The following is an 18989-nucleotide window of genomic DNA, read 5'->3' on the forward strand; positions in this document are numbered from 1 at the left end:
GCACCAGGCAGAGCCCTGCAGGTCTTGCCTTACCCTTGTTCTGCAAGGAACACTTCCTCTTACTTTGACCAAAGCAGAAGACACAGCCTATAGCTCCGAGGTACGAGTGGCTGCAATAAAACTGGGCTGGAACAGACAACTTACTGTCCCTTCTAGGCTGATGCCATTGTTTTCTGTAATCCCTGTGCAGCACTTAGATATTAGTTTAATAGGTTCCTTAGAAACCGGCAGAGTAAAATTATGCTAAATAAGCAGTATTTACTAGAAATTCTGATCCTTCCCTTGAGGGGCAATTGAACATTACAACTGAATCCTTAAAGGCAGCTGCTCCGTTTCCAATCCCTTTAATTCTCAGGAAAAGCATCTTGCAAAAGGAAAAACCTTTAAGTTATTACTGTTCACTTGAAATTATTCTCTTCAGGTACCAATTTGTCTACTAACTGACGTGCAGTGCTCCTATTAATCCCTCCTTTTCTGACTTTACTTTGGGAATAATCCAAGGAGTGAGAACGCACTGCACTGGGCAGGGCGTTTGCATTTCACACAGCAAAAGTGGAAATCACAAATGGAGAAGCTGCACATCCCAAAGCATTTTTTTAGCCTTGTCAAAAATCTATGACTATAATATTTATGGTCGTACGTATTTCACTATTGTTGGGAAGGGTCTTAAACCGTAAATATTTCCCATGTTCACACTTGGAATGAGGTGCACCGTAGGGTTCCTGCGCAGGCCGTAAGTGGTCTCGGAGGTCGGTGCGAAGTGACACCACAAGGTGCTTTTTCCAAAACAGCTCTTCGAGCTGTGCCCGGGCCCGGCGGGTGCTTCGGGCCGTGCCTCTGCAGCCAGGTTTATAAACACACCCTGCCCGGTGCTCCGGGACCGTAACCTGCCCGCGCCGCCGCGCCCCGCGGCGGTAGGTGGCATCGGCGGCCGGCGCCGCTCACGAAGCCGGCGGCGGGGGGCAGCCGAGCGCCGGGCCCCGCCGGCCGCATGGCCGCGCCCCCGCCTTACGGGCTGCGGCGAGGGGGCGGCGGAGCCCGGCGCTGCCCGCCCAGGACGCGGGCGGCGAGGCGAGGCCGGTCCCTCCCGGCGGCGGGACAGGCCGGCCCGGGCGGGGCGCTGCGGCGGCAGATCGGGCCCAGCCGTGGCGCCTTGCCCCGCGCCGCCCCTCCCCCTCCCGCGCGGCAGCGCCCCCGCGCGGCGGCACGGCTGTCTCCTTGTTGCCACCCGCAGTGACGTCTCACGCGGCCGCAGCCGCTGCTTCCTTTGCGCCGATTGGCCGGCGCCCCTCGCCGCCCGCCCGCCTCCGGTGCGTGATTGGCGGGCCGGCGCGGGGCGCAGGGGGAGGGGAGGGCGGCCCGGCCCGGCTGCGCTCGAAGGCGGCCGCGACGCGGATGCCGGACGGGGGCAGCGCAGTTATTGTCTGAGCGCGGGGTCCCGGCGGGAGCGGCGCGGGGGGTGGGCAGGAGGCGGGGGAGCGGCACCGGGCACCGGGGACGGGGCGGAAAGAGGAGGGGAAGGAGGGCCGGGCCGGCTCCGGGTGTCGGCGACCGGCGTGTGCGTGCGTGCGTGAGGGGAGGGGGGGCGGAGGCTGCGCGGGCGCTCGCGTGCGGGTGCGCGCGCGCGCGGAGAGGGAAGGCGCGGGCGGGGGAGGGGACGAGGGGCAGATTTTATTATTAATCTATTTTCCGGGCCTTTGTGGCTGCGGGGGGGAGGGCCCGGGGGTGAGGGGCAGGAGGAGGGAGAGAAGAAGAGGAGGAAGAAGAAGAGGAGGAGGAGGAAGGAGAAGAGGAGGCGACGGCGGGAGGCAGCGCTACGGCGGCGATAGCGACGGCTGTTGTTGCCGCCGCCGCCGTGAGGTACAGGGACCGGCAGTCCCTTTAAACTAGCGAGAGCCGCAGGCCCGGCTGGGCCCGCCCGCTGCCTCCCGGCCTCGGGTTGGAGCGCGGCCGGCGGAAGGGCCCTTTTGTGCGGGCGGCGCGGCCCTCGGCTGCCCTTCCTTCCGCGGCGCGGCTCCGCCGCTCTGTCGCTTTCCTCGCCCGCTCCGGCGGATTGTTTTCCTTCGCCTCGGCTGCGCTCCCTGGCATGAACTAGGAGCCGGGCCGAAGCGGGTGGGGAGCCCTCGGGCGGGAGTGCCTGTGCGTGCGTGAAGGCGGGCGAGGGGCTGCGGGGGCGCCCAGGCCCGCGCGGCACCTGAGGGGCCGGGGCGAAGCGCGAAGGGCGGGCGCGCTGCGCGGCTCGGTGTCGGTGTCGGCGCCGGCCCTCTCGGTTGTCTCCTTGCGCCCTCGTCTCGGCTGCGGAGAAACGGGCAGAAAATGGCAAAGTCTGGAGGAGGCGGCGGCGGTGGCGGCGGCGGCAGCGGGGGACTGACTTGGGTGGTAAGTTGTGCGTTTGTGTTTTGTTGTTTGCGGGCTCTGCTTTTCTATTATTATTTTATAATATTAATATTGGCTTTTTGCGTCCCTTGTGTGTATGCGTGGAGGGGGCGCGGGCTGGCTTTAAACGAGGAAGAAGCTGACGGCTGGCGTGGAAGGGGATGGATGCGCCGCGGAGCCGCTCGGTGGAGGGGTCCGGGGCGCAGGGAGCGGAGGCAGAGGGGGAGGACGGACGCTCCGGGCTGCGTTTGGGGTGGGCGTTGCAGGAGGGGAGCTTGCAGCCGTGAGGGGCTCGGCAGGGCGCTCGGGACGGGAGGGAGAAGGTTGGTCTGCGGGCAGACAGGTAGGAAGGAGCCTCCTGCTCTGGGGGGAGCAGCAGGGCTGGCTGGAAGTCGCTGCCCTCCTATGACAGGCGGGCGGGCTGTCTGCCGTCCCGTAGAAGTCGGAGTTACTGCCTGTTGATGCTGGAGCAAAGTCGTCGCAGGCTGCCAAAGGGACTATGTGTTAATCCCAGCTTCTCTCGTAACTGTCTGGAAAGGCAGTATCTGAAGTTGGTAGATGGGCGACAAGGAGGCTGTCAGGGACATTCAGGGGGCTGGAGCAGCATGTTGCTACTTTGTATCTGGAATGAAACATTATCTTCCAAAAGTTGTAACTCTGTAACAGAGCCAAGAAGGGGTTTATTTACTGATTTAATGGAATGGTCCGAAGTAGTAACAGTTGCGAGGGTGCAGGTGATAACTGACTGTAGAACTAGTGAATCCTTTTTAAAAATCCATTTTAAAGCCCTTTGAGAGTATTGTCCCTGACTCAGTAGTGCAGAGGGATGCCCTCCTCGCCTGTACTAATAGTGGATGCTCTCTGGTTTTGGTAAGAACTGAGGAAGGAGGAGCAAAGATGACCTGAAGGGGTCTGGTTCAGCCAATCAATAACTTCCCTGCCTTTGTCTTGCTCAGTGTAGGGTTCGAAAGAGGGTAGCTTATTTAATGTTTAAGCAGGAGACAGTATATCTTGATATATAGATGGTGAGGTAGCCGCATTTTTAATCAGATGCATATACTTTACAGAGTTGGGAACTTTTAAGAAGTCTTGTTAAAGAGCATAGTAGCAAACTTGTTCTTATGTTGTCTTTCTACGTCTTTGAGCTGTTGGAAAAGAACGTGAATAGCGTTATTAGGGTGAACAAATTCTGTGTATTCTGATTGTGGGCTATTTCTGTGGCTCTAATTACTGCATTTTATGTTGGTAATTTGCATTTTTATTTTAAGAAGCTGGCAGCATAGAAAGGTATATAAAAATGAGCAAGTTTCTGGGTGTGCCACTTGAAATTAGACTGTTTAGGTATGGGAACAGCCGAAGTGGAGAAGCTGAAATTATTCTTCTTTCCTTCCTGCAATACTACGTGATCTTTATCAACTGTGGTCTTTGGATAGCTCTTCAGAATTGTTTTTTACTGGCTGGGTTGGACCAAGTAATTCAAAGTTTTACAGCTCATATAGAAAACTGGAGAATGAAGTGTGAAAATCACCGAGTAGGCATTTTTAATGAAACATGTTCTTAAATGTAATGGGGATGAAATTATGGTGAGTCAACAGTTTCCTACAACTGGAAGTAATCAAACTTCTCCTTCTCTAAAAGCAGTAAAAATTAAAGTGTTTTTGTTAACTTAGAGTAGTTGTAGGGAAATAATTAGATTTTAGTTAAAACTGTGTTTGCTTTTTTTTTTTTTTCAGAAAACAGTAGGTGGTTGTTTCTCTGTCGCATGCATTTTAAATGGTGAAGATAGGACTTCTGAGCCAGTTCCTAAAGCCAAACCTGTTCAATGCCAGTTGTAGAACACTGGCATACAAAAAGGCAATATTGATGTGGCAGTGGCTAGTGATTGGTTTGGTGTGCCAGGCTGAAAAATTTCAGTTCAGGTGGTGGTTCATGAGTAGATACCATATCCTGGCTTTGAAATGAGTCGTACAGTGCTAGGGACAGTAATAGTTTCAGCCGTCGGGTTTTAATTGGCTCACCATATATCTGCTGGATGTGCAACTACTTGCTATTTGCTTGTAAGTTGTCTTGAAACGACCTTGACTTTTTTAGACTTTTTACTAGTGTGCTGAAACCACTAGGATGCTTGCTTCCTTAGTAATGTATTTAGTATTGTTAGTGGTTTCTTAATAAGACCATGAATTAAACAATTGAAGGGCAACCGAAGTAAGGGTAGTTCTAAAGATGAGGGAACATTTAAAACTTAGTGGGATGTTAATTTATGTTTCAAACTACCTAATTCTAGATACATAACCTGGTGCTCATGTTTCAGTAAAGAGTTTTATGTATAAATTCAGCTTTGGTTGTGATTTAAACAACATCCTTGTTCATCTGTTCAGCTAACTAGGAAATAATTAAATGCAGTTGTGAAAAAGGAAGGGTACTTCCTGTGATAGAGAATTTACCTTGGAGTGAGTTTCTAAATGAGAACGACATACAAGCATCAGGTGATACCTGCTTTTGGAGTGAGTTTCTTAATGAGGACATCATAGATGCATCAGGTGGTACCTACATTCGGTTTTAAAAGCCAGATGACTTGCTGTTTGTTTCCACGAACATTTAATTCACCTGTGTTTTCAGCTACCTGTAACAGAACTTAAAGGAATGTAACTAGCAATGGTTAGCTGGTAAGTAGGCACAGTTAAAATGTTTGTTGGGAAAATCGTTTAGCATTATAAAACTGAAAGTAAACCAAGATAACCTCTGATTTATCAAATGCAATAGTTACTTTTTGAGGAGTGGGTTTCTTGTCTGGTTGCTGATTTATTATTTTTTATCAACTTGCAGTTTCGACCAACAGAATGATATTAATTAGTTTTGGCAGATTTCCAAGGGTCACTCATAGAAGTATGAAGTTGTATTGTTAGTTACAAAAGCCTGGATTTGTAACTAGAGGAGTTTTCATTGGTGAAATGTAATGGCATTTTTCTAATGCTGGAAAAACTTACTTCGAACAAAAGAAGTAATTCTTATTTTCAGCCTTTCTGTGTGTTTAGGGACTACAGCAAATATAATAGTACTTAATTATTTTTTTTAAAAGTGCCTTTTATAGTGGAAGTGAAGTCACGGCAAGTTAACACTGTGAAGTGTGGTGGTTCTGATACAATGGTAATGCCCAGAAAGCTATGGAAGAGTTTCATGCAAGCAGTACTTAATGATTTACTTCTGTCAATGATTTCAGGGCTTTCTCCTCAACCCTAAGGGCTATACAAGTCTAATAAATGGAAATGGAGACTCCTGATAATAATTTAATACTTTGATCACCACTTCCCTTTTCCTGCTCATTGTGAAAGGGGATAGGTTTCAGTTCTAGGAAATGCTAGCTTGACATGAATATATGCTGAGTGTTAATATGACTTTTTTTAAAAAAAATATCAGATCTGTGTGCTCTTTGAATGGAGCAGAATGGAGAAAATGTATATTAGTAGATGGAAATAATGTATATATTTGGCTTATACAGGTTCATACTTGCTTTGAATAAATACTGTAGTTGTATATTGGTAAGTGAAAAGATGACAACCTTTCAAATAATCAAAATTCAGCTATTAGCACTTCAGTTTCAAGGTTTGCCTCAAAAATATCTTTTAACTTACGGTTGTCATGTTTTGTAAAAAAAAAGAATATATATGTAATAGAGAAGATAGGACAGTAGGCTCAACAGAAAACAAAATGAAACAAGCACAGGCACACACACACCCTCCACCCCAACAAATAGTCCCCCAGTCCAATCCTTCTGTTAAAGGGACCTTGTCTGTCTTTTACTGTTTCATTTGAAAACAAATACTCTCAACTGTGATAAAAGGATAGCTGGATAGCTTTGTTTGACTTGGCTTTCAATTTTTTTTGAAAAGGATTCAAACAGGTCTTCTTTTGAATAACGTCTGATAATTTCCAGTGATGTGCCACAATTCTTTTGTTATGGATTCTACATATGGTGGTTTCCAAATTTATGGGTAGGCTTTTTTCATCTGAAATCTGAAGTGGGTCTCTACTGTACCAAGGATCTGCCCACTGTATACTGAGCCCCAACTACTACTTTGATTTGGGAGCAGGGGCTTTTGGGCAGGAGCAAGACAGGAGTTCTGTTCCTCTGCCAGTATAGTGCTTGGAGGAAGAGTGTCTGGATATGACAGGGTGTCCAAGAGTCGTAGTGTGTTACTGCTCTATCATGAATCTATGTCTATAAGCTGGCAGGATTCTGCCTGCCTGAAGTACTGACAGTTAAGCAAATGACTAGTAGTATGACCAAATCCTAATCCAATGTTCACTTTTTAGAAATAAGCATACTGTTCTAGAGGTGATCCAAATGTAAATAGTTCTTCATTCTTTTTATTACTGTTTATTACCACTTTACTAATTTCAAAAGCAGGAGTAGGTGGTTGTTCCTACTGCTGAATCACATAGACCCAAGCTAAAGATCAGAACTAGCTTTCTGTTGTTTCCATATCTTTATCTGGTTTAGGCCTTCTGTTTCGTTGCTGGCTGAAGCTAGGCCTGGAACACGGTTGTCGTATGTAACAGTTGTGACATACGTTGTTAGTTGCTGCCTTATCTTTCCTCTGCTATATTGTGGTGTCTGCGCAGGGGAGGAAAAAAAAAAGTGTTAACGTTGTTGCCAACTCATGTTTCAGTGTTCCTCGCTTGCCTTTTATAAGCATTTATCTTTTCTTTTCCTATTACCTTGACCGGGGAGCTGGGAGTGGTTTTGTGCCCTATGTGCTCCATGCTCCCCGCCCCCGCCCCCCCCCCCCCCTTTTTTTTTATACAATAGGAGGGAGGTCATACCTGAAGTAGATGTCCCAGTGTGTTGCTGTTTACTTTTATTAAACATTTTGTAGGCTGTGAGTTATGTAGTATGTCAGCAGTTGAGGGGAAGTGGCATTCCCTCTTGCTCTTGTTGAGTTTCTGATGTTGGTGCCCTTAAGGATGTAGTGTTGCAAAGAGATGTGATTACTCTCCTGAATATTCTAGCACTAGAGGGAAATGTTTGTGGCTCAATTTTTGGTGAGTCAGACACAACAGTTCTGAAGTGGTATTCCTTAGATGTTATGGCTTAACTGCCAAAAGAAAGTTGTTACCTCTTATCCTCTACCCTCCACACCAACACCCAGTGAAATAGTTTCGTAAGTCATCTTACTGGTCCAGTCCTGTCCTTGTGAGAGCGCTGAATAATGCAGGGTGAAAGAAGTGATAGAGATGGTATCAGGTACAGGCTTGGTGATGGAACAAGATCAGGGCTACTGCTTTGACTGCAACTGAGCCAGTCCTGCAGCTTAATAACATGCATCTTCACCCTGTGTATTCTGAGCTGGGAGGAAAACTTGTTCTACGGCAGGTGATTGTATGCTGAATGCATAGAAGTGGGGAGGTAAATTGTGATAAACTCTTGGAAGGAATGTATATCTTGGAGGAGGGAGTAGAACTGATTGAAAAAATACATGGGTTATTAAGGTGTTTGGTGTGGTAGGTGTACATTCAAGCATGTGTACTCCATTCTATCTGTCTAGATCTGTGTGTGTATACATTTAACTTCTAAGCTACCTGTGATGTATTAAAGAGTAAGTAAGGAATTACTTTATTTGGACAGATAAAGTGAGCTTTCCAACTAAACAAGCATATATGTAGTCTAAGTTAGGCAGTTTAGGTTTGAAAAAGATTATAATTTAAATGTAATATTTTATTTTCATAGAATTTATTTTCCAGAAGTAGATTTTTACCTTGCCTGCAAATGATCTCATGTGCCTATGTCCAAAAGCAGTCTTCAAATGCATGTTTATATTACAATTAATAAAAAGCAGCACATGTGATTCATAGCTGATGGATATGAGTGATTCCATCCCTTAGAGTGGGGTTTGTATGCATTATAGATCACATAGAGAGAACTTGGAAATGAAAACTGGTACAAGAAACTCTCATTTTCCTCAATTAAAGTAGTACATTTCTTGCAAGTCACCCACAAGGAAAGTATTATTCTGCGCTAAGTAGTGGTTTTGAAAGTTTTCAAAAGCGGATTGAGCAAAAATATGTAGTTCTAAATGTGGATAATAGTGTGGAGAAGCCTGTTTTGAAAATTTTATGCTTGGAGACCTAGTGGTGTCCTCTCAAATCAAGTACATGTAGTGAAACCCAGGTATTTTGGAAGAATGTATTTTAATGCTAATATCCCAAATATAAACTGACTAATAAGTCAAGACATGTAAAATGTTCTTCTAGAACTTTGAAAATAAATACTAAAATTTAAAGTATAATTTAAGTTCTAGAAACCAATGAAGATAACAAGATTAAACGTGCCAAATGTTTGTTCTTGTAAACACAGGAGAAGTGTTCTTCAGCTCTTAGCAATAGTAATTTTTCTTAAAATTTCCTTGCCATTTTCTTCAGGTAGTTCAGTAGTGAGTACTCAAAAGGTTGATGTGAAAAGCAGGGAAAGATTCTTCCCCTCCCTGGTAAGTGAGGATCTGCTAGTTTTAAAACTTCAGTGTGATTGCATTTGCTTTTACTCTTATGAACTGTGTCCTTTTTATGTTTTGAAGTGTGTGTTAAACTTTCTATGATATCAGCTCACCTGGTTTCATTTAATAAAGCTATTTTAAAATGCTGTCTGTGTCTTAATGCGATTACAATTTACATATAAAAACAATTTGCCACTTAATGTACTGCTTTAATTTTTTATTTTTAAAAAATTATAAATCTGTGTATTTGTTACATTATACACATCTAAGCAATTCTGGTTTTTTTAGTGAGTAAGAAAAAAGGGCTTTAGCAAAGTTAGTGTAAAGGTCGCTTGAGTTAGAATTTTTGAAAGGTTCAGACCTAAACATCAGATCTGTATTTTCCTTGGTTATACATATTTTAAAAAACTACCTTAAAGGAAGAAAAAAAATAGGTGTACAAGAGGATTAAATAGCTTAATCTATTGTGTGTAGGTACTGCTTTCCTGATTTGTGAGGTAGAATTGCACTTGAGATAAACAGTCCTCTTCTTGTGAAAGCTGTGTGTCTTGAAGAGGTAATGATTTCTCTTTTTTTTTGTGAATGAGCGCGCCTGGTTAGGCTGAGGCTTCCTGTTCGTTCTTTAAGACATTGAACAGTTGAGGGAAGAACAGGTGTATGAAAAACTGAACAAATGTTTGCATTAATGAGGTGGCAAAAAATCACACACCAGCTTTCTCAATATGCGAAGGAATCTTCAAGGAGAGAGAAGGAACAATATTGTCTTGTCATGACAAAATCACAGGAGCTAAGATAGAAAAGTATTTATTTATAAATCAAAAAGCTGGGGGTGGGTGGGCAGGTGAAGCTCTTGCAACCAGATAACTTGATATGTAATTTTTCTATAAGGGCAGTTAGAATTCTGGGATCATCCCCTAAGCAGAGCATCTTTACCTATGAGAAAGGTGCTGTGAGCCTCACTGGCGATATTGGAAAGCAGCTGTCGAATCTCTGGTAGCTCTAAGGTATTTTGACTTTATAGAGAAGATAGTGTAGTAGTGTATGAAAATTTCAACCTTGTGTTTATTCCCTTGCTAGTTGTGTACCATGGTATAAAGGTAGAAGAGTGGCAAGATGTCTGGAGAAAAGTAACACCAACTTAGAGCAGCTGATACAGAGAGAGTTGTAGTGCACGCAGCCATTCGTGGTTGCTCCCATGCATCAACACAGAGCTCTGTTGGCTGAGGTAGTGTTTTTCATCATATGCTACTTAGTGATCCTAACTTAGTCTTTTCCACCACCATTGTATTACAATATTGTCATGAAAACTTTGAAGTATGATGTCACAATCTTGGAGTAAAACGGAGGCAAGTTGCTTGGAGAAGAGCAATTGCTAGAAGTGAGGCAGTTACTCTATTGTGCTATTAAGCAGACCTGGGAGAAGATTTTTCTTAAACTCACAAATAAGAATCTGTGTAAGCACGAGAGGAATCAGCTGAGGATGGGAAGTTCCTTACCTGGGTTTGCTGGTGGAGGAGGGAGGTGGTCCAGATACTTTAGAGAAAGCAAACCCGGAATTGTATCATGTTAACCTGTTTTCCCTGATACTAATTAAATCTTTCAGAATATGCTATGTAGACTATCACTCAACTGGCAAAGAAGAAAGACATACATGTCAGGTAACAGAAAGATGATGAAAACACTGAACAATGTAAAAATTAATCTCAAAATATATTTGAAATTATTTTGTGATTTTTGTATATGGTACTTTTTATGGAGGGGTGAATTCTTCTGCCTGCCAGGATGCAATTCTTAAACTGCAAATTAAAGGGTAGAATTTTGATGGTCTTCAAGATCACTTCAGCACTTAGTGACCAATCCTGAAAGGTTTTTCGTAGTAACTTCTGTAGGAATGTTGTGGGAGGATGAGTGGCTAAGGAGGGGGCAGTTCTGGAACAGTGCTCAGGCTTTTTCAACTTGTTGCTGCCTCTGTTTTCTTCCCCCTGAATTGCTCTAAATGTCTGGAACACCAAACCTGTGTTCCTTTCTTACAGAGTTCACTACAGGATTGAGACTAGAATACGTAATGTATTTGTGCAACATGTAAAACATTTCAAGATTTGTAAAATCTCCAGAGGAGCAGTAGATGTTGCATAATAGGAAATGAATGATTAACTCAAGCTACTTTTTTTAAAGAGCACTGGATTCATATTTAATGTGGCAGAAAAGAACAGATTTTGAAAATATAAAACACAGAAAACGTGGCTGTGTTAGCATAGACACTTCAAATAATAAGAAAGCAGATGTATCTGTTATTGTGGAGCAAACTGTGGTAAGCTGAGAGGAAGCAGTGCGGTCATTCATAAACTTCTAGAGTTTGATGTTTGGGACAGTTTTTAAAAAGAAAAAAATGTCATTGACTTCCATGGTATCTTGTGTTAAGTGAAGAAGATGCTGTTGCTTTTCTGTTGAAGATTCTAGGGAGCAGACCCTTAATGGTTACTACTAATCATACTGTGTTCTTTTTTAGGTCACATGTTAGAAGTACAAAACCCTCAAATCTTACTGTCAAGTTAGTTTAGTATTTCAGCGCAAGGTAGACATGCAAATCACATAAAGGTATACCCATCCTAATATACTGATAGCTGTTACATTCATAAATGTTCAAAAATGTGATTCTGTTGTACAGTGGAGAATTACTTATCCAATGGCACTCTTCAGTAGGAAGCAACCTTTAATGTTTGGGCTCTCCTCTACCACTGCTGTAATGTAGCTAGTAATTCTGAAGCTGATTAGAAAAGACTGGGCTTTGGGTGTTGTGCAGAATAAAATCTTCAAGTGGATTCAGTCACTTCTTCCAGCTCATTGCAACTTGACTCCTGTTACTGTGTTACTATGCCAGTTAACATGAGCTGAAAAACTACCCTGTTTCTTTCCTGCTCTATGTATTCTCTTGCAGCATGAATGTCTTGAATGTTGTCTTACTAATGTCTGAAACTTTTTCTGCAGTTATTTTCTACAGTTCACTTATTAATATGAAGATAGTTCAGCAGTGTAAAATTATCTTGTGGTATAATATGGGTTAGCTTGGCTGTAGAACCCATAGGATCTGGAAGGAAAGATCATCACAGTGCTGTTCTTGGATTGTGATATTTCACAAAAAGCCTGAATGGATTTCAGAGATTTTGTTCATCAGAGGGATCTCTTGGGTTGTGTTGTTCCCTTTCAAAGTAATCTTTTCAACTGGGAAATGTAAATGTGCTGAGAGCCTAGCATACTTGCACAGCATTCAAACTGGTGATACAGTTAAGCATTAAAAAGGGCAAGGGTATAGGCAACACTGAGTTCTAAGGAGGTGCTGCCAGATGCTGATAACATAAAGTTCTGATGTCAGTACCTCTTCACTAGCCAAGAAATCAAGAAGTTGAGGGCTTGTGTATGAGCTGATTGATGAAACAGTGGACCAAACATATGGTCATTCAGTGACCAAACCACTTCAAAGCATTACTGTTACTCTGTAGGAAAACTGTCTTACATTGTCTTAAATTTTAACATGGATAGATTCCTTTCCTGTGAGAGTCTTACCCCCTACACCCACTCACCCCTTCCTTGTCTCTCAGCGTTAGCTGGAAAAACAGATTCTTAAAAGACTTAATTTGTTACCAAAGCATTCATAGATGTACTTTTTGATACTGGGTAAACAATATCAAAATTATAGTATTGGAATAGAACTTTTTAGTGGATAGACAACTAAAAAATTTCAGACCCTTAAAAATGTAACAGTAAAATTCAGTTAAATTGTCATCATGCATGGGCAAATGTTAGACATTTGCTTTTAAAGAAATTGGTAAAGATCAGGATCTGAATGTACTGCTGATTGTGTCAAAACTTATGCCAGATAAAGCGGAGCTATTGCTGTAGTAACTTAATATAAGTGTAAGTAAATTTATATTTAAAACAATACGCATAATTTTCTGGTCAGAAGTAATTATAGTGTATGTAATATTTGTACAAAAGTGGTGGTGTTCACTTTTCAAAAGTCTTGTGGAGCAGAAAGCAAATCCATACATTTTCATGTAAGCCTAGTGTGCTACTGTATTGCGCATAAATATCCTAAAATAAGAATGATTGTTTTGTTTAGCTATTTAATAGGAAGATGAAGTGATGTAATGCTAAGCATGTAATTTTATGGTGCAACTAATCAATCTAATGATATCTGCTGAAGAATATGGGTATTTTTAACCTTATCCTCCTAGCTGTATATTTCTGCTCTTTTCGTTGCACCACTACTTGTCTGATTCTCTAGCAAGCTTGTTCAGAAAAATAAGCTAGTAAACAACTAACTGCTGCTAGTTGATGAAAAATAGGGGGAAGTTCCATTTATTCTTTGAACTGGCTTATTGTGAGGTTGGTTTGATTTCACTATATGGAGCAAAGAAGCAGGGGAACAGGAAAGAAAGGAGGAATGTTTCCCTTTTGGCAGCAATTAACTGTTTTGTTTTTCTATAACGGGGAGATCTGACCATCTTCAAACCATTCTATAACTGAATCATCATAACAAAACTTTATGGAATGTGATGTTTTCAGAGTCCAGAGCAAGTTCTCCAAACCAGGAGATAAAAAATTTAGAAATTTAAAATTAATAAACTTGTTGGTCTCACTGGAGTGAGACTAGCTCTGGGTGAGTTTACTGGGAACTCTTTCCTATGATCATCAGCTTTGGGGAGGATATGAGAGAGAGATTGAGTTCTTGCTGCTAATGGTATGCAGTGGTCTATGGAAACTTGCTGTGGTAACAGGGAATTGTTACTTTTGTGTGTTTTCATCTTGGCAGGAGGGCCAAACCATTTGTTAAACACAGCAGGAGTGTGGTTTATTTTGAAACTCCCTCCAGTTTTGTTTTCGTGGTGGGAGGTATTCTCAGCCAGAGTTTTCTTTGGAGGAATTGCAAAATGTTTAGGTAACAATGTATTCGTTATCTAATTTTTGAAGTCAAGAAGAGGCTGTTACGATGCAATATTTAACATCACACTATAGTAAAGTTATCCATAAAATTGCCTAGAAACTTTCATATTGCACCTGTAAATTCTTTTGTGATATAGCATATCTTTCTCAGAAGAGATAGTTTTGTTTTGAACTGTAAGTGGTAGAAAATCTACCACATTCCCTGAATTTCAGTACTTAATTAACCTCCCTAGGTTTTACAGCTTAATTACACTCAGTATTTACTGTCTTGTCCCACTAAATGTGCTTATCCTACACTTTATTTAAGGGAATGTAGGACACATAGCATGTGCTTTTCTAAATTCTTATGTCCCAGGGCTGCATTTGCCTTTCAAGAGAAAAATTGTTGCATGTAGTAGTTTTAGGAGGTTAAGGCAGAAAAGACAAAGACCAAGTGAAGGTAACTTCTTGTTGACATACTAATGTCTCTGTTCATTTATGCTTTGTCAGTCTAGAAAATGAGCCCATTTTTGCCACCTAACATGGGGAAGAAAGAATGGGCAGGCTAAAGAAAAACAGGTATTTGGGGGTCTTTTGTTGTTGTTTGGATATAGTTTACAGTGTTGAGAAGATGACAACAGTGGTCAGTATAGGATTAAGTCTGTGTAAGTGGGGAGAGATATTAAAGTTTTTTTCAGGATTTTCAACTTGTTGTGACAGTGTGAGATTCAGCTACTTAAATAAAAGTGAAGCTTCCACATAAAGTAAGGAGTCAAACCAAAGATGTATATTCCAGTTATGGCAACACTGAAACTGAGGATGAAACCTAAGTTCTTTGCTGTTGTTTTACATTTTACTGCCTATTTAGATAGGAGTAGTTCTCTGGGGTTGCCAAACTGTCCAGATCAAATGTGTATTAAGATTTAGCTGTATTAAGTGCAGCTATTTGCAGCGTAAGTAACCAAACTCAGCATGGTGACTCAACATGATTTTGAAATGCAAAGGAGGTGACATGACCCAGTTTTCATCAAAAAAGGTAATAAAAATCTCTGACTTAGTATGGATGTCATGCATGCTCAGTTATATGCAGAAATGTCAATGGATGAGACTGTAGGAATTAAAAAAAGCAAAATGTGAAGAAAGAAGATGCCAAACCCAAGTATATGAGTTCTTAGGCTGAAGGTAGACAGTAAAAGTCTTGTTGCCAAACTGTAATCTAATAAAGGCTACTTGGGTTCTGACTCCTGAGATCGCAAAAGGGAAGAACGGCTATAGCTTTCACACAGTACTAGGCAAATTTACAGCAAAAACATCTCCAAAAGAGAAACTCTGCAGTTATACTGGAGAAAGTAGTTACCATAATGAAATATAGTTATGTTAGCACACACAATAGTCTTGATAGAGCAAACTGAGCAGCAGCAGCTGTTAACTGAGAATCGGTATGTTTTCCCATACAGTTACCACTATGCTGTGTGTGTTAAGTGTTGAAAATGCTAGCCGTATCTGAGAGCTCAGTATGAAGTGTAACTGGGTATCTATAAAGAAGAATGCACAGTGCAATAGGTTACAACATTCCAAACTACTTAGGGATGGTCATCTTGTTGGCTTATACATGTATGTGGATGTGTATATTTGTCATCAGTCTGGAGGGTTAGGAAGCATGAAAGACTATTTGGAATCTGTAAAGTCTTGAATGTCACCAGAATGTGGGGAATGTCAAAGGGTGTCTAAAAAAAAATAATATTGAAAATTGGCAACTTGAAGTTTGCAAAACAGACCCTGAAAATTGGGTAACCTGTTACCAAACAAAAACCAGACTTACTGTGAAGCAGAAGACTTAAGCCCTTTGTGACACTTTGTTAATTCTCTTTAGGGGTTTTCTCGTGCAACAACAGCTGGTGCTGTTTTGAAAAGTGTTATTGGAGCTTTAACACTGAAGATACTTCGTACAAGACAGAATACAAAAGGCATTATTGAGACAATTGCAAAATATACAGAAGAGACTGTCAGTTTAGTAACACTGCAGTTCAGTGCTTACTCAGTTAAAAAAAAAAAAAGGGGTGGGGGAGCTTTCCTGGTATATTTACTTGAATTTTTAGTAGAAACTCAGCAGATGAAAGCACTTTTTTAAAATTTATTTGTTAAGTTATCAAGGAAAAAGTAATGGGAAGACTGTTGGATATTTGTATCCATAGATATGTCATGGATTTGGTGATGAAGAATTTCTCTCTTTTTGGAATGAGTTCTAAACATCACTTGAAATCTAAAAATGTCCTTCAAGATGGAGATACAGGGATTCGGCTTGGTCTTCTGTTTGAGTCCAGCACATCCCAAAAGGCTGGAAAACTGCAGTTCAGCGAACTTCTGACGCTTGCATGCCTGCATAATAATATTATGTTGTGTATTGAATGCTTTCTGGCTTTTGTTTTTATGCTTGTGTTTCAGTAGTGTGTTAAATTTTTAAGTGTTTATAATATGAGTTTATTGTAGGATTATAATAATAATGGAGGATTGTACAAATAAAATCTGTCCTGCTCAGTGACAATAAAATTTAAATGTTTAAGTAGATCATACTGAAAAGGTGTTTGTGATGTCTTAGTAAAAACTATAGAATTAAAGTTCTTTAAGACTACTCTTCTCCTTTTTCTTTCTTTTTTTTTTTTTTTTTTTGTAATAATCACTGACCAGGAGGAAAAAGTGTTATGCAGATCCTTTCTTTGTTTGGTTCCTCCCCTCTTAACACACTAATTGGAACATGATAATGTGTTTTATGAAAGATAGACATAGCTGTCACAGAGAGTAGGGTAACAGAAGTTCTTTACTATTGCTAGGTTAAAGCAAACTCACTACTCCCCAAGAAGTGACACTTCTGCAGGATTAGCTCTTGTTGGGCATCAAAGTTTGTCTAGTTGTGACCTCTTATTCGCTGTCAGTGATGACAATCTGTCAGTAGCATCTCAACAGAAGATACAGTTTTGATACTCCAAACACTTCTTACTGATAAGGTGGAAATTATAAACTCCTTCAAGCTGTCAGGAAGACTTCCACTGGAAAACCGAGACACATTTCCTAGTGTTGTATTGAAGGCAATGGCTTGTAGGAATCCCTTCCCAATAATTCTTTTCTGTAGTGATTTTTCACAATCTAGAGGCAGTCATTCAGTCATGATGAAATGGGCTTTTTCTAACCTACTGACTCTTGCAAACATGTTGTGGCACAAGTAGAGCTGTTGGAGATAGCCTAATAAATTCAGGCCGCAATTTTCCTAAGATCTGAGTTCTCATTCCATGTTAACGTGTTCCTGGATTGTCATGCATACAAGTAGAGGCATTTTAGAGAACTGTCTCAGAACAATCATAAGAACACAGTACTGATGTACGTGACAACTGATAAAACCTTGGAGCCTAAGAATAGGAGCAAATTGAATAGTTCTGTTTGAAGAAGATTCTGGTGGTCTTTACACCTGTAATTCTCTTGCTTTCTGTGTGAATTGCATTTCCTCTCTTCCCTTCTTTCAACACCTACTTAATCTGAGAAGTATTATTTTCTTTTCCTGCTAATCACTGGTCCCATTAGAACAAGTGAACATAGTAAAGCAGTGCTAACAGAACTGTGGAATCTGTAAGTGAGCTAAGGGTGACTGATGAGGTATGATGTCAAGGATGATCATAAAGTGAAGCCTGTGAGGTTAGAAAGATACATATATAAATATATATAAACACATACAGTGAAACTCATTGGAAGCTTGGACATCTCCAATGAAATGAAATAAAATTTACATTGCAAGTATTGGCAGTGCTTCTCTAGTAACAATTCTCATTCCTCTTGTTCTGTATAACAGTTTAATCTATCTATTTGCAAAGTCCTTTTTCTTTTCTGCTTGCTTAGCAGGTCTATGGCTAATGTTTTTAGGGTGATGGTGGTGAGGTTGTCACACTTTAAGACCAAATGACAGTGTGGAGGCTAAATTAAGTTGGATACTAAAACACTTTAATCTCGCAATACATGCTGCAGCTTCCCTGTTTGGTGGGAGATGTGATGTGCTTCAGAATAAAACTCGTGAGAGCTAGTGCTCTCTGCTGCATGTAATCGTGGTGCAGATTGTGGGGTCCCCTGGGTTCTTTCCCCCTCTTATTCTGGGTGTTGTCAGTTACAGGACTGGGTAGTAGAGAAGACTTGATTCTCATTTTGTCTGTTCAGGTTTACTCATGGCCAAACGGCTGTTTACATCAGTGGTGCACATGGTCTGCTTGTCTCAAAGGTTCTTGAAGTACATGTTTCGTAGCGTTTCCATAAATAAACTAGAAAAATGTGATCTCTAAATCTGGAAGAGAAAGGTAATTTCCTTTGTTCTGAATAGAATGTAATGCTTTATTCCTGTGCCTGCTGGCAGGGGGTGGGTGGGTGGGAGCCGGGAAGCATCAAAGCTTAAATAGTAGAAACTGGGAAGACAAATTGGAATAATACAGGGAGAATTATCCTTTAGTTGTATGCTGTAGGTTATGTTTGGCCTTTCTGAATCTGCTGAAGTTGTTTGGGTGAATTTATTATTCTTTGCTCCTTGTTCCTGTGCTTATATGCTTTCCTACCCTTTGCTTTCACTGCTGTCCAAGGCTGCAACGAAGGCTAGATTGAGAGAGAACTGCTGATGCTTTTTTCTGGCTGAGAAAGTTACATGGTGACTGGTTAATCCAGGGTGGGAGTTTAGCCTGTATTTATTTTATACAGAGATTTACCGGGAACAGCTAAATGGGAGTGAAATATTTACCTGAGTGTCAAGTGGGTTTTGTCCTCATTATTTGTCTGGTCATGTAACACCTGCCTCAAAGTTGGTAAACCCCCTGTAAGAGGAAGAGACCATTTCAGGTATTAGGCAGGTGGTGACAGAATTTTTTTCTGTTATGTCTGTTAGCCAGGCAAGTATATCATGTGAGTTCAAATTATGTTTGATTGGTATTTTTAAGATAATTCCAATTTAGAGGTAAAAACGTATACTGTAAAATGCCATACCTAGTCTCTTGGTAGATATGCTCTTATTATCTCAGAATGGGACTTTCTGCATTTGGTTGCTCGGAGAGATTTTAACTTTTCCTTTTGTGTGGGTTTAGTTCAGTGGAAAGGAGGTATTTGTCAGGAAAAACTTGCTGAAAAATGTACCAAATCTCTCTATCCTTCCCCCAAAGGTGCATTAGTTTTCTG

General features: G+C 41.5%; 1 protein-coding gene across 4 annotated transcripts in view; it reads left to right on the plus strand.

The window, feature by feature from the left end:
• The first annotated feature begins 1727 nt into the window (after positions 1–1727).
• Positions 1728–18989, plus strand: part of TOP2B (DNA topoisomerase II beta) — a 65449-nt gene continuing 48187 nt past the window's right edge. For 2 of the 4 annotated variants that reach the window (XM_055706731.1, XM_055706732.1), the window contains exon 1: positions 1728–2379. In XM_055706731.1, the coding sequence (XP_055562706.1) occupies positions 2317–2379 (63 nt within the window). In that variant the 5' untranslated portion in view covers positions 1728–2316. The remainder of the gene's footprint in view (positions 2380–18989) is intronic. The other 2 variants (XM_055706729.1, XM_055706730.1) reach the window with 1 other exon arrangement.

Source organism: Falco cherrug, chromosome 4 (genome assembly GCF_023634085.1).
Source record: "Falco cherrug isolate bFalChe1 chromosome 4, bFalChe1.pri, whole genome shotgun sequence".
NCBI classification, from domain to species: domain Eukaryota; kingdom Metazoa; phylum Chordata; class Aves; order Falconiformes; family Falconidae; genus Falco; species Falco cherrug.